The sequence below is a fragment of the Danio rerio genome, chromosome 15, assembly GCF_052040795.2.
Source record: "Danio rerio strain M-AB ecotype USA chromosome 15, GRCz13ab, whole genome shotgun sequence".
NCBI classification, from domain to species: domain Eukaryota; kingdom Metazoa; phylum Chordata; class Actinopteri; order Cypriniformes; family Danionidae; genus Danio; species Danio rerio.
In genome coordinates this window covers 3,465,001-3,479,350 of record NC_141035.1, presented here as the reverse complement: position 1 = coordinate 3,479,350, position 14,350 = coordinate 3,465,001, and the positions used below count along the sequence as shown (strand labels likewise).

Here is a 14,350-nt window from a genome sequence, read left to right as displayed (position 1 = left end):
TACTTCAATTCTGGCTCATACACCACTTTTTGTTGTTCCTACAGCTTGTGAAACATTTTGTGGGTGTTTTTTTTTTTAAAGTTTACGAACCAGCATGATTTTTTGAGTTCAGCTGAGTCATTATCAGGTGAAAAAGTTTCCAGTGAACTTCGTGACTCTGTGGGACACTTTAAGCAAGGTGTTATTTTACAGAAGACAGGCGAGAAAGTCAAAGCACTGAAAGCATGCACGTGTGTGTGTGTGTGTGTGTGTGTGTGTGTGTGTGTTTGTGTGTGTGTGTGTGTGTGTGTGTGTGTGTGTGGGTCTTGGCAGTGCTTTGCAGTCTGGGCATTTCCATGCCTGTCCTCATCACACACCCCACGTAAAAGGCTGTGGTGTGACTCAGCGTGGACACCTGCTGTCCACAGTGCAGGACACAACCGACTCGTCTACTGCATCAATATCTCCTCTGTCCACTCATGCGGTTAATTACGGCCCGTCTCGGCTTTATATGGCTCCTGCTGCCCACAACAGACGTGATTCATCAAATCTGGACAACTTGGTGGCTCACGTTCATGGCATCATTAAAAAAATGGTGACACTTTACTTGAAGGGGGTGTTCATGAGACTCAAGATTTTATGCATGCTTATGACAACTGTTATTAAGTGTTATTTGCTTAGTTAGGACATTTTAATTGCAAAGATGACATTGTTTGTAATGACAACTTGACATAAGTACTGTTATTGTCTTTGTCATGACTTGACGTTACCAAGACATCAAAACCTGTCATAAATCCGTCATAAACATGATTGTCATAAAGCTATTAAAATGTCATGAATTTTATAACAGGCTCATTAATATTTTGCTATAGTGTTTTTTTTGCAAAATTTTGTCATTACAATGTCATTAAATAATAATGATGCTGTTAAAAATGAGTTGACACTTTTAATGAGACATTTTAATGACGTACATTGAAGATATGATCAGAAAAAATATACATCACACTGTTATAATGCCTCTTGACACTTATGTTTATGACGGATTTATGACAGGTTTTGTTGTTAAGCAGGTTGTGATGTATTTATGTCAAGTTGTCATACCAAACAATGCTATCTTTGCATTTAGAGTGTCATAACTGAGCGAATGACTCTTAATAACAGTTGTCATAAGCATGCATACAATTTCATTCACATGATTCTAAAGGTTTCATGACAGTAAAGTGTTAAAACATATATACCTTCAAATGGTGCATGCGAGAAATGGAGCACTGGAGGTTGTGTTAATGTGCTACCCTTACTATCTTGCTGTCTGTTCGCAGTTTTTGATGATCCGATCACAAAAGAGACGCATTACGCATTCACGGATGAGTGTGGCCACTTACCGGCCACTAAAATGGGTACACCTGTCCAACTGCTGGTCAACGCAAATTTCTAATCACATGGCAGCAACTCAGTGCATGTAGACATGGTCAAGACGATCTGCTGCAGTTCAAACTGAGCATCAGAATGGGGAAGAAAGGGGATTTATGTGACTTTGAACGTGGTTGTTGGTACCAGATGGGCTGGTCTGAGTATTTTAGAAACTGCTGATATACTGGGATTTTCACGCACGACCATCTCTAGGGTTTCAGAGAATGGTTGATAGAAAGGCAACAATACCTCAAATAAGCACTCGTTACAACTGAGGTCTGCAGAAGAGCATCTCTGAACACACAACACGTCCAACCTTGAGGCAGATGGTCTACAACAGCAGAAGACCACACCGGGTGCCGCTCCTGTCAGCTCACCAAAACTGGACAATAGAAGATTGTATAAATGTTGCCTGGTCTGATGAGTCTCCATTTCTGCTGAGACATTCGGATGGTCGGGTCAGATTTTGTAGTCAACAACATGAAAGCATGGATCCATCCTGCCTTGTATCAATGGTTCAGGTTGCATGTGGTGGTGGGGAATATTTTCTTGGTTTATTTTGGGCACGTTAGTATGGGTAGTCATGGGTTAGTCATGGATGTGCAGCCGACAAATCTGCAGCAACTGCGTGATGCTATCTTGTCACTATGGAGCAAAATCTCTGAGGAATATTTCCAGTACATTGTTGAATCATGCCATGAAGGATTAAGGCTTTTCTGATGGCAAAAGGGGGTCAAAGCCGGCTCTAGTAAGGTGTATTTAATATATTGACCGGTGAGTGTATATACAAGCGGTGTAAGGGTATATGCATTCATTCCAAATGGTCACGATACAAGGTCCAGATATGCCTGTCCAGTCACTACTGCCCTTAGAAGTAAAAGACAGTATCTTCATGTCTTCATGTTTCCCAAAAGACAAATTAAGCACAATTTAGCTAACTCTTCAAACTCCAAAAGTTTTTACCCCCTATTTGTTGTTTGATTAATTAAATTGAGAGAATATATATGTCTATGTCTATGTAGACATCCACTGCTCCTATAAGGTGCACATGTACATATATATACATATATACACACACACATATATACACACACATATATATATATACACACACATATACACACACACACACACACACACACACACATATATATATATATATATGTGTGTGTGTGTGTGTGTGTGTATATGTGTGTGTGTGTGTGTCTGTGTCTGTGTCTGTGTGTGTGTGTGTGTGTGTGTGTGTGTGTGTATATATGTGTGTGTGTATATATGTATATATATGTACATGTGCACCTTATAGGAGCAGTGGATGTCTACATAGACAAGAGATTGTATGAAAATAGGAAAGTGCCATCATTTGTACTAGCATGAACGAATACAACGATGTTTAAACGGGTTATACTGCCAAATTAGTCTATACTTGTGCACTTACATACTCCTGTAGGCCAGAAAAGGTCTATAAGTTGATGAAATACATAAAAGTTTGAAGTATACTCAGAGAGCTTGTGTTTGATTGTATTGGAAAAAAAAATGGAAAATGAGTGTGCATAATTCAATACTGATTAATATGCATCCAATATTGACCAATAAATTAATAAATTTGCTAGAATAGCCTGTGATATTATACTCTACTGCATATTTGGAGACAAAAGATGCCCGATAATGCTTAGCACAACTAATACCTATTTATCGAGTTATTTATTGAGCGGTTCTAGAAGGGTGACAGGTCCGTACCTTAACTTTATTGCTCCTAGCAACTTGTCTAATTCGTATAATTTTCTAGTGCGTATTCATGGAGCATTTATAGAACAGTCATAATGGCTTCAATGGGTCTCCAGTGAACTTTTAGTCCGCTGTTACAGTCATTGCATAATGTGAACATAAAAGACTTACATTTCATAGTTTCTTTATTCCCAAATGTATCAGAACTCCTGATATGGCACAAAATGTTCGCTTTCCTCATTGTTGAACCTTTGCACTCGCAACAATAGACGGTCAGTTGGACATTCTGTTAATTTCTTTACCATATTTTGGAACTTTTTCTCTCCTTTTGGTTTTTGAAATGCTTTTTCAACAGTGGAACAAAGCTGCTACGTCTTCAAATCTCTCACTCGGTGTGTTTTCAAGCTGTTCTCTCGCGTCTGCTCTTTGTTTAAGTGTTATATCTGCGCCGCAGGCTGAAGGGAATGAGTTGTGCATTTATGTTTTGCTGTGTTTGTTCTTATAGGGTCCCTTGGCAAACCTCCCTGGCATGGACAGCACATCCTTAAAAACAGCCATGGTAAGGCTTAATTCTCTTTCTTTATTAAAGGGCATCCTATTTTACCCCCTTTTTACACGATGCGTCTTTTCTGCCTCCAGAATGTGTTCGTGAAGTTTTAGGTAAAAAAAAAAAATACTTTGTGAACAATAGGTTTTTATTATTGCTATTTTTGTTCAATATAAAGAGAACACAGCATATGATTATATCGTAAACAACCTAGTGATGCTCGTTTCTGTTTGCTGTTTTCTGTTTGCTAACCGACAACCGCCGTTCGTTAACCGAATATTAACGGTTAACTGGTCAAATTAATACAAAATAATTTTTTTATTTAAAAAATATTTGACGTGTCTATTTTGTGTCTGACACATGAAATATTGCATATTAAAATCACTCCAGGCTCATTCTGTGAATATAGTCCCGTGGACGTATCTGGAGACCGCGAATTCTGTAGCGGGATGTACGTATGGTTGCATTTAATTTTTTAAGCGAACGCTACGGGGCGGTGTGACGCCGTTCCCTTTCGCGCTTGTAGGCTGACCACTTACCTCCGTGTGGAGGGCTTTCCCGCCACAACCAGTTTGTCCGGTTAGCTAGTCGCGTACATCGGTGGACTTGAGATGCAGAGAGGAGCTGACCACGACGACGACGATCAGGTTCGAGTCTTTGGAAGAGCGGTTCCAGAAATCAGGAAAGACAAAAACAAGAATCCCAAAAATAAAGTGAACAAGTTCATAACAGGCTGAGAATGTGGTAAAATAAAAAAAAAAATTAAAAAACGTGGTAAAAATTTGACGAGGGTTTTTCTTTTTCTTTTTTCTTTTTTTCTTTTTTGTAAATTGTTGGTTGGGTTTAAGGAAGTAAGTGGGTGGGTGGGTCAATCTGTAAAACTGCTTGGGTTTAGGAAAGGAGGAGGAGAGTGTGTCGGCCGATTGGCCAGTCGCCCAGTCAATCGTTCAGCCAGTCGGATAGACGGTCGTTTGACAGCGGCCTCTTGTGGGTTTACGCGAGAACGGGGCTTGCGAGAGAAGTTCGAAATGCGAAAAAGCGCGCACAACGTTCTCTCGCGGATTCGCGAAAACATAAAATGCACAAATACGTACCTCCCTGGACGTATTTCACAGTCTCCATAAACGTCTGTGGGACTACGTTCTCAGAATGAGCCTGGGTTGTTTTTGTATTTTAACATGCGAGCAACAGCGTACAGAACAATAGAACATCTTCACACACCTGCAGTGTTTCCAGCAGCATAATAAACTAAATAAAAAGATTAAAATAAATAGTTCTGTCCTAGATATTTTTACCTGAATGACACACTTAGATTACAAAATGAAAACAATGACTGAATTCTTTTTAAGAACCGGCATACTGTAGGCTGTTTTTTCCAATGTTTTGTTTTTGTTTATTTTCCGTCAAATAAAAATAGCAGGCTACCTCAAATCAATCGGTACACGGAAAATATAGTCCTCTACATTTAATCGATGCTCCGCTCGAATTCTTATATCACAAGCCTCTGTCAACATTTTTGATAGAAGTCATTACAAATTAAAGATTATGTCTTGAGCATCTGGTTTTACCTTAGTGCCTGTGTGCTTTTATTTCCTCTCTCACTCACGGTTCATGTGCGCACGCTGCGTGTGCAAAAAGACAATGACGAGGCTCATATTTTTTACAGCATATAACAATTTTGTTGTTTATAGATGCTATTGCATTCATTTGCATATACAGTTGAAGTCATTAGAATTGAATTATTAGCCCCCCTTAATTTTTTTTTTTTATTAAATATTTCCCAAGTAAAAAGAGCATGTAAATTTTCACAGTATATCTGATAGTATTTTTTCTTCTGGAGAAAATATTATTTGTTTTATTTCAGCTAGAATAAAAGCAGTTTTTAATTTTTAAAAATACATTTCAAGGTCAAAATTATTAGTCCATTGTTACACAATAACTTGCCTAATTACCCTAACCTGCCTAATTAACCTAGGGTGCTTTCACACCTACACTTTTGTTTCGGAACGTATCTCGTTTGCCCAGTTAGTGTGGTTCGTTTGGCATATGTGAACAGGGCAATCGCGATCTGTTCAGCGCCAAAGTAATCGCTCCAAGATCGCTTGAATGAGGTGGTCTCGGCTCGACTGAAACGATCCCTGGAGCGGTTCGATTGCAGCGAGAAAGCGATCCGATCCGAGCGCGGTTATATCACAGTGTTTTATGGATATGTAATAGGCTTACGGCTATATGAAGAGAGAATTATGAGTATGGCGGGAAGTTTCGCGAGTCTCCGGATGCCCGCAAACGAGTGATGATCTCCCGGTAATCTTGCGTCTCCCTCCCAGTCTTCAAATAGGTATCGTCGCGCACCCTTCTAACCCCTCCCCACTGCATCTCTCCTCAGACACGTCACGCGCACGCACCCTGTCAATCACCACCAAACCACCACCTCTCCTGACAGCTTAGCGGGACGCTGCAAAATAAACCCTGACACTCTGACCAATGTGAGGAGAGTTTACTCGCACGTGACTTGTTTTAGATCTTTTGGTCCGATTAGAAACTTTGCAGTGTGAAAGCGAACCACTCCAAGAGCAACAATGTAACAATGTAACAATGTAATCTCTGTTTCGGAACAACTGAATAGATTCACAGGTGTGAAAGCACCCCTAGTGAAGCCTTTAAATGTCACTTTAAGCTGTATTGAAGTGTCTTGAAAAATATCTAGTCAAATATTATTTACTGTCATCGTTGCAAAGATAAAATAAATCAGTTATTAGAAATGAGTTATTAAAACTATTATCATTAAAAATGTGTTGAAAAAAATCTGTTCTCCGTTAAACAGAAATTGGGGAAAAAATTAACAGGGGGGCTAATAATTCTGACTTCAACTGTATGTTTTATATGTGAAAATATTTCTTTCAAATTACACTTTTATATTATTCAATATTCCTACTGAAATTAGTTTAATAAACTGAATAAATATAAACTCACACACTTGATACAAGTAAATAAATAGACTCGATGACTAAAATCTGCGGATTTCTGCATGCACCGATTCTGTTTGGGCCTCTAAACAATAGACTGTATGTAAGAAATAATATCTAGAGAAATAAGTCAGTAAAATATCAGAAAATGTACTGGCTGTTTATAATCAGGTTTATGTTGTGTATTATACAACACCAACTCAGAAATAATTTTTAAAAAATGATCATAAAAGTCACTTTTGCTAACTTTTCAACTTCAGAAGTTATTAAAGAACAGATCAAGATCCCATAATGCAACTCAAAAGCATACATGAATGGAAGAAAAAATAAAAACACAAATCACAAATACAGAAAACTGCTAGTTTGCACATAGATTTTCATATTTTGAGGCCAAAATTTGGCAGGAATAAAAAAACATGCAAGCTCCTCCTAAATTTTGAGCCAAATTTGACCATTAATTTAGTGTTCCCAGAATCACCTAATTAATTTCACAACAGCTACATGTTTTCCTATTCATGATAAGTCATGGAAATTCAGCTTTTTAATCAGAGAAAGTGAGGGAAAAGTCAAGAACTTGTTTATAGTTTTATTATGTCTCCTTTTTTTCTTGCAGACTTGTTTTGTCTAACGTTGTTATTTGTTTTACTCCCAGGTCCAGTTTGACCGTTATTTGGCCTCTCCTGATACACTTGTGATGCCGCAGCTCAACTTCCTGCTCAGCGCTGCTATCAAGTATGAGTCAGCTCGTATTTATCACACGCATTTCATCTACAATACGTCTGTTTATCAAGAACAACAAGCAGCGTTCTTCAAAACATTACAATTACACGCTTTTCCCTTTTAGAAACAAAGAACTCAGGAGACACTTGTTTGATTTTGCTTCTGTGCCGCACAAAAGTAGATGTTTAGTAGAATGTCTAAGCAATACGATCAGGATAAAGTGAGATTCTGGTTATTATGCTCTAAATGTTAATTAAAGCTTTGGTTACACTTTAATATAATAATTTTTACTCATCCCTTGAGTAATATTATTTAGTTACATCTGCTTACTATATAGTTGAGGTTAGAATTGGAGTTGTTTAGGTTTAGTTATTGTGTAGTTATGCATAATTCACTGTAATTGCTAATCGCACTCTATAACATCAGAAAGGTCCGACCCTTCCAATCTGAACATGCAGCTCAACTCCTTGTTCAAGCTGTTGTTCTCTCCAGACTGGACTATTTCAACTCTTTACTATCCGGTCTTCCAGCTAACTCTATCAAAGCTCTTCAGCTGCTTCAGAACGCAGCAGCACGAGTGGTCTTTAATGAACCTAAAAGAGCACATGTCACTCCGCTGCTCATCCGTTTGCACTGGCTGCCAGTTACTGCTCGCATCAAATTCAAAGCTCTGATGTTTGCTTACAAAGCGACTTCTTCTGGATTTGCTCCTTCTTATCTGCTCTCACTTCTGCAGATTTTTTGTGCCCTCCAGAAACTTGCTTCTGTAAATGAACGTTGCCTCGTGGTTCCATCCCAAAAAGGGAAGAAATCACTTTCCCGAACTCTCGAATTCAATCTGCCCAGTTGGTGGAATGAACTCTTGCTCTTATAGTTGTGTAAATTGCTTCCTTGTCCTCATTTGTAAGTCGCTTTGGATAAAAGCGTCTGCTAAATGAGTAAATGTAAATGTAAATGTGATGTAGGTAGATGGCCACTTTAAAATAAAGTGTAACCAAAATGTCTAAGTGTTAAATATGGATGCACAATATAAAAACTCCTAAGCGATACCGAAAACGAAATACTTCTCATGGTCGATATCGGTACTAATAATCAATAAGTTCATATTTTGATATTGTAACGTTTAAATAATCTGTAGTTTGTGCACCTATGGGAATAAAATAACACTGAAACTGATATTTTAGCGGCTCTGGCTAAACTTTAGTAAGCATCAGTCTTCACTATTTAATATGTTTATTATACGACTACAAAACTTGATTCTGATTGGTCAATCGTGACATTCCAACGTATGTTATTTCCAGATAACAACCGCTGAATAACATCTCGTCTTGTCACTTTGTATCATCTTGACCATATTATCAGTGAATCTGCTTGTGTGTCACGTTGTGGTTTTTGACTGTTTGGCGCCATCTTGTGAATGCATAAAACATAGGCTAGTCTTTTCTATTCGTCAGCCTTGCGTTTTTAACGGTTTGTCGCCATCTTGTGAATGAAGAAAATGAATACACCATTCAGCCGGTTTCTTTCTGTCAGCTTTGCGTTTTTGACTATTTGGTGGCATCTTGTGACTGAATAATGCGCAGGTTAGTGTATACTCCATTCAACCAGTTTAGTTTCTGTCAGCTTTATGTTTTTGACTATTTGGTGCCATCTTCTGACTAAATAATGCACAGATTAATGTATACTTCATTCAACCAGTTTCATTTCTGTAAGCCTTGCGTTTTTGACTGTTTGGCGCCATCTTGTGCCTGAATAATGCACAGGTTAGTGTATGCTCTATTTATCCTGTTTTGTTTCTGTCAACTTTGCATTTTTGACTGTTTGACGCCATCTTGTGACTGAATAATGCACAGATTAGTGTATACTTCATTCAGCCGGTTTCGTTTCTCTCAGCTTCTTGTTTTTGACTATTTGGCGCCATCTTGTGACTGAATAGTGCACAGGTTAGTGTACACTCCATCAGCTGTTTTAGTCTCTGTCAGCTTTGCATTTTATTAAAGAATTAATAAATTATTTTGAGTCAGAACAATATTTTGTGTCTAATAATATGTTTTGTGACAAATACCCATGTAATTAGCCGGATAAAGTACATCAAGGACAGTTGTTTTCGCAGAATAGTCCTTCAGTCTTAAACATCAGTGCTCTGCTTTGCATAAATAAATATGTCGGGCTTCATTCTGTGATAACAACATCCTAGATGTACTTAATCCATAACTTGCACTTCTTTATTATGGTATAAAAAGCCTAACCTGACCAGGACTGCAAATTAGCTTTTAGCTCGGAACATTAGCTAAAAGCAACTGCCGTTAATAACTGCTGTTAATAAAATATTACATCTTGTTGAAGTCAAAATTATGATTATGATTTTTCAAATGATGTTTAACAGAGCAAGGGATTTTTCACATTTTCCAATAATATTTTTTCTTCTGGAGAAAGTCGTATTTATTATATTTCAGCTTGAATAAAAGCAGTTTTACATTTTTTAAAAACCATTTTAAAGGTGCTGTATGTAAGTTTTAGACTCTTCTAAAACATAAAAATATCATAATTTGTTAGCAGATATTTAGGACACATGCAAAGTGAACATTCTTGTTTATCTGAAAAACTATGCTGAAGTCAGATATTCTGCTTAGAAAATGTGTGTTACATGCTGTATCTTTGTTTCGGTCATTTAACCCGCCCAATGCCAGTTTTGTCAATTATATTTCAGCACTCCGGGTTGCCATTGTTGAAAATAGCATATTTCATTCGTTCAGTCAGGAAGTCACTCAAAGTATGCATCCCGAGCCAAAATGCAACCTTCAGTGGACAGTAGCAGACTCCAAAATGAGACTCGGATTCAGTTTTACATGAGGTGGTTATTAATTAGCAAATAATGTAAATATTGCAAACGTAAACATTAGTGGAGCAGATTTCATTGTTACCCCGTGTCCTAACAACACACTACATGATAAGATTTGCTGTAGTAAGCAATTTGGCTGTTTATACCAGACACGGCATGACAAAAATGTAAGCACAGCCTTTCAGAAGCACAGAACAGTGCACTCACTGCACTCCAACGAAATGGTAGGGTTTATAATATAATTAATACATAGTAAACATTATTAAATGTAGATGCTGAATCACTGATATGTGTTGGCTTGCACAGAGTCACAGCTCTAAAGTTCAATTTCAAATAATTAATTTTATTTTTAAGATCTGAGGTAAACTATCTGCTGCTGCTTTCAGTAGTATGGCAATACATATAATGTAAAGTGGCGTTCAAACTCACATTATTAGCATTTAACACTGAATAAAACACATGAGGTGTACCTGAGCTGAGCATTGTCAGTTTTATTCTTTAGAAATAGAAATCGTTTCTAAAATATAAATTTCAGCTCTAGGTCACAACAAAAAAATCCTTTTAATATGAAAAATATTTATTCTATTGCGTGCCGTTGTTATTTCGAACACGGGTTTAATCAGCCTTTGGGCTCAACAGACAGGCACATTGCTGTTGGTGTCGTCAGTCTGGCAACCTGCGCTTGCATTTGTTTTGAACAAGGTGTGCAATACCTAGTACAACCACTGGGTGTCAAACTTGCATACTACACCTTTAAGCAATATTTGTTTTCGATTGTCTACAGAACAAACCACGGTTGCCTAATTACCCTAGCCCGTCTAATTAAGCCTTAAAAAGTGTCAATTTAAGCTGAATACTAGTATCTTGAAAAATATCTAGACAAATATTATTTACTGCCGTCATGGCAAAGATAAAATAAATCAGTTACTAGAGATGAGTTATTAAATCTATTATGTTTAGAAATGTGTCGAAAATATCTTCTCTTCATTAAACAGAAAGTGGAGGGAAAATAAACAGGAGGGCTAATAATTCTGAATTTCAACTAAATTAACATCAGTTAATATAGTATAAAGAAATGAATGCTAACAATCATATATTCAACAGTGTTTTATACTCAGAAAACATGCAGAAACATAAAGAACTGCGTCACATTTCCACTCCTCATATACTGTTACCTGTAACTAAACATCATTTCCATTCTCATCACCCGCATTTCGTTCACTCTACTTATTACACAATCACATCCGGCATAAAATGGAGCGGCATTAATGAAGCGGTGATGAGCATGAGAGCTTTGTCATGTTTCTTCTTCCCCGGCTCTTGGTGCTTTTAGCATGAGCGCATCAGAGCGGGGGTTACTGGGAAATGTAACAGGCTCGAGGAGCACTCACTGTCCCTCAGGTTAATGTTCTCTATTAATGGAGATGGACTCGTGCACAGGCTCGGCACAGCTAATTAGCTCCCGGTCCATTTCTCTCTCTTTTTTTTTTCTGACATAAACACTCCGCACGTGACTCAACACTGCGGGAGACCAAAGCATGTTAAGGGGACCTATTCTGCTAAAATCACTTTTATAAGGGGTTTAAGCACGGTTGTGTGGTAAGAGTGTGTGAATATAACCAGCTTCTAATGGTAAAGATTTATAAATTCTTTTTTTTTTTATCACACTTGACATAAACGGTCTGCAGAAACACTTTAATCGACATTCACCTGTTGTACGTGTCATCAGAGGGAAAAAGCCCCGCCCACTAGTGACAGTCTCTCTGTTATTTGTATAGGACATTCGGTTTTTTAAATCTGCCGTTATGCTGATGCATAGGCATCTGTAGCTCCGCCCTTTCTCGAAAAGTGCGTCTCGTTTGAATTTAAAGCGACAGTCACCAAATTGGCACATTTTGAATTGAAGCCTAAAAGGGGATTTTTCAAGTTATGAAATATTATTTGTGTGGTATTTTGAGCTGAAACGTCACACACACATATTTTAAATTTTGTAAAAAGTCCTCTTTAAATTTAAATAAAGACGACTGTGTGTATTAAATCATGATCACAAATACACATTTTTAATGCAGATCAAGACTTGATAGTACAAAATTACTACATGCTACTTCTCAAATTATACTGAAGCTTACAAATCATGGCTGCCATCACGTCATCCAGGTGGTTGCTGCACACTGGAGGTGGATGAGGAGAATGCCCCCAAATATGTGTCAAGCGCTTTGACGGTCCAGAAATGTGCTATAAAAAAGTAAGAAATTATTATTATTAATAGAAATTTAGGTAACAAATGAGTTTTATTTCATTATTATAACCCGATGCATTATTTGTATGGTTTATCTTTATTTACGTCTATGTATTTAACTTATTTCCAAATATCTAAAACATTGGTCAATAAATATGCATTTAATTGCAATGCCATATTAAGAATTAAATGATTGAGTTAACAATTTAAAAATGAAAACAAATACCTGTCATTGTGGTTTAAAAGTTAATTTCTATTTGAAAAGAACATTCTCCTGCATAAAACATATGCTGGATAAGCTAGCGGTTCATTCAACTGTGACGACCCCGGATTAATAAAAGCGAAGCAGAAAAGAAAATGAATGAATAAAGGATTTATTATTATTTTTTTAAATTAATTAATTATTTTTTAAAATATTTTATTTATTTATTTTCATTTTATTCAAATAACTTAATTTATATTTATATATTTATTTTTCTTTATTAATTAATGTATTTATTTTTTATTTTATTTATTTTTTATTTTACTTATTAATTAATTTCTTTTTTATTTTAAATAATTAATTTTTTTTGTTTTTATTGTTTATTTTAATTTATTTTAATTACTAAATATGTTTTTATTTTTTATTAATTAATTTAAAAAAGATATATATATATATTTTTTATTTTATCCTTATTTTTATTAATTTATTTATATATTTTTTATTTAATTGAATTTATTTATTTATTAATTTTTACAGTGAGATTTAACATTGCATTTATGCAGTTAATTAAATACAGTGTGTCTGATCGTTACACACTGGTGGAAAAAATTGTATTCATAATTTATTGTTAAACCTTTAATTTCATGAAAAGAGCAACATTGTGTGATTGGCAGGATGACAAGTAATACATTTTAATTAAATAACATGCTTTTATGTCATTTATGAAATAGGACGAAACTTTTTTTTTCAATTTGCTTACATAAGGCCTATTTATGTCTAAAATAAAGGTTGTGCACACATGAATCGTTTAGTTGCCTGTTTTGTGTGGCTGCACTGGTAGATGAGCATCTGTAGAGGGCAGTGTTCATCCTGAACTGAACCCAGATCAGTGGCTCTACTGTGTTTGCTCGCTGGACCAGCATCATTCTGACCGGTACATGAGCTTTTCAATTAGGCTGATTCATGTGTGATGTGTTTCCAAGAAGCCAGATCAACAGAAGTACCTCAAAAACCAAAACAGCTCAGAGTTATGGCTAGTGTTGTGTTCCTTGGTCATTTATCTGTGCTGCTGTTTTGATTCGCTCGCGTTTGTTCGGTCACAAAATGTAAAATGTGGCTGTCAGAGTAACCTTGACTGGTTTATTTGCGATGATAGAAGGTAAATGGTTAATTGCTCCTCTTTATTATTTGGGGAAGACTTTGTGTTGTCTGTCAGAGGTTAAAATAGTCAAGGCTCTCTCAGTGTCGTCTGGAAACAGGAAAGTAATCAGTTACAGTAGAGCTAGATTGTGTCTAGAGTCCGTCTGCATGTCTTTTATCTAGCAGTTTACCTCTGTCTGTCTGTCTGTCTGTCTGAATATCTGTCTGTATATCTATCTGTTTGTCTCACTCTACAGTATGTCTATCTGTCTTTCTTGATGGCTGTCTATATATCAGTCTGTCTGTCTGTCTTTTTATCTAGCAGTCTATGTCTGTCTGTCTGTCTTTATATGTTTATATGTCTGTCTACATACCGTTTTTTCTCTCTCTCTCTCTCTCTCTCTCTCTCTCTCTCTCTGTCTGTCTGTCTGTCTGTCTGTCTGTCTAAATACATCTCTGTCTGACTCTGAATATCTACAGAATATATCTGTTTATATTTCTGTCTGTCTGTCTGTGTATGTCTGTCTATATATCTTTTTCTATATATATATATATATATATATATATATATATATATATA

General features: G+C 36.5%; 2 protein-coding genes across 2 annotated transcripts in view; one reads left to right on the top strand and one right to left on the bottom strand.

Moving 5' to 3' along the window:
- Positions 1-14,350, bottom strand: part of rcbtb2 (regulator of chromosome condensation (RCC1) and BTB (POZ) domain containing protein 2) — an 824,162-nt gene that overhangs the window by 475,155 nt on the left and 334,657 nt on the right. The gene's annotated exons all lie outside the window — the stretch shown is intronic.
- The window catches only part of cog6 (component of oligomeric golgi complex 6), a 79,661-nt gene that overhangs the window by 62,233 nt on the left and 3,078 nt on the right, over positions 1-14,350 (top strand). Inside the window, exons 17-18 of the mRNA NM_001320347.1 lie at positions 3,620-3,673; positions 7,280-7,359. Of these exons, the coding sequence (NP_001307276.1) occupies positions 3,620-3,673; positions 7,280-7,359 (134 nt within the window). The remainder of the gene's footprint in view (positions 1-3,619; positions 3,674-7,279; positions 7,360-14,350) is intronic.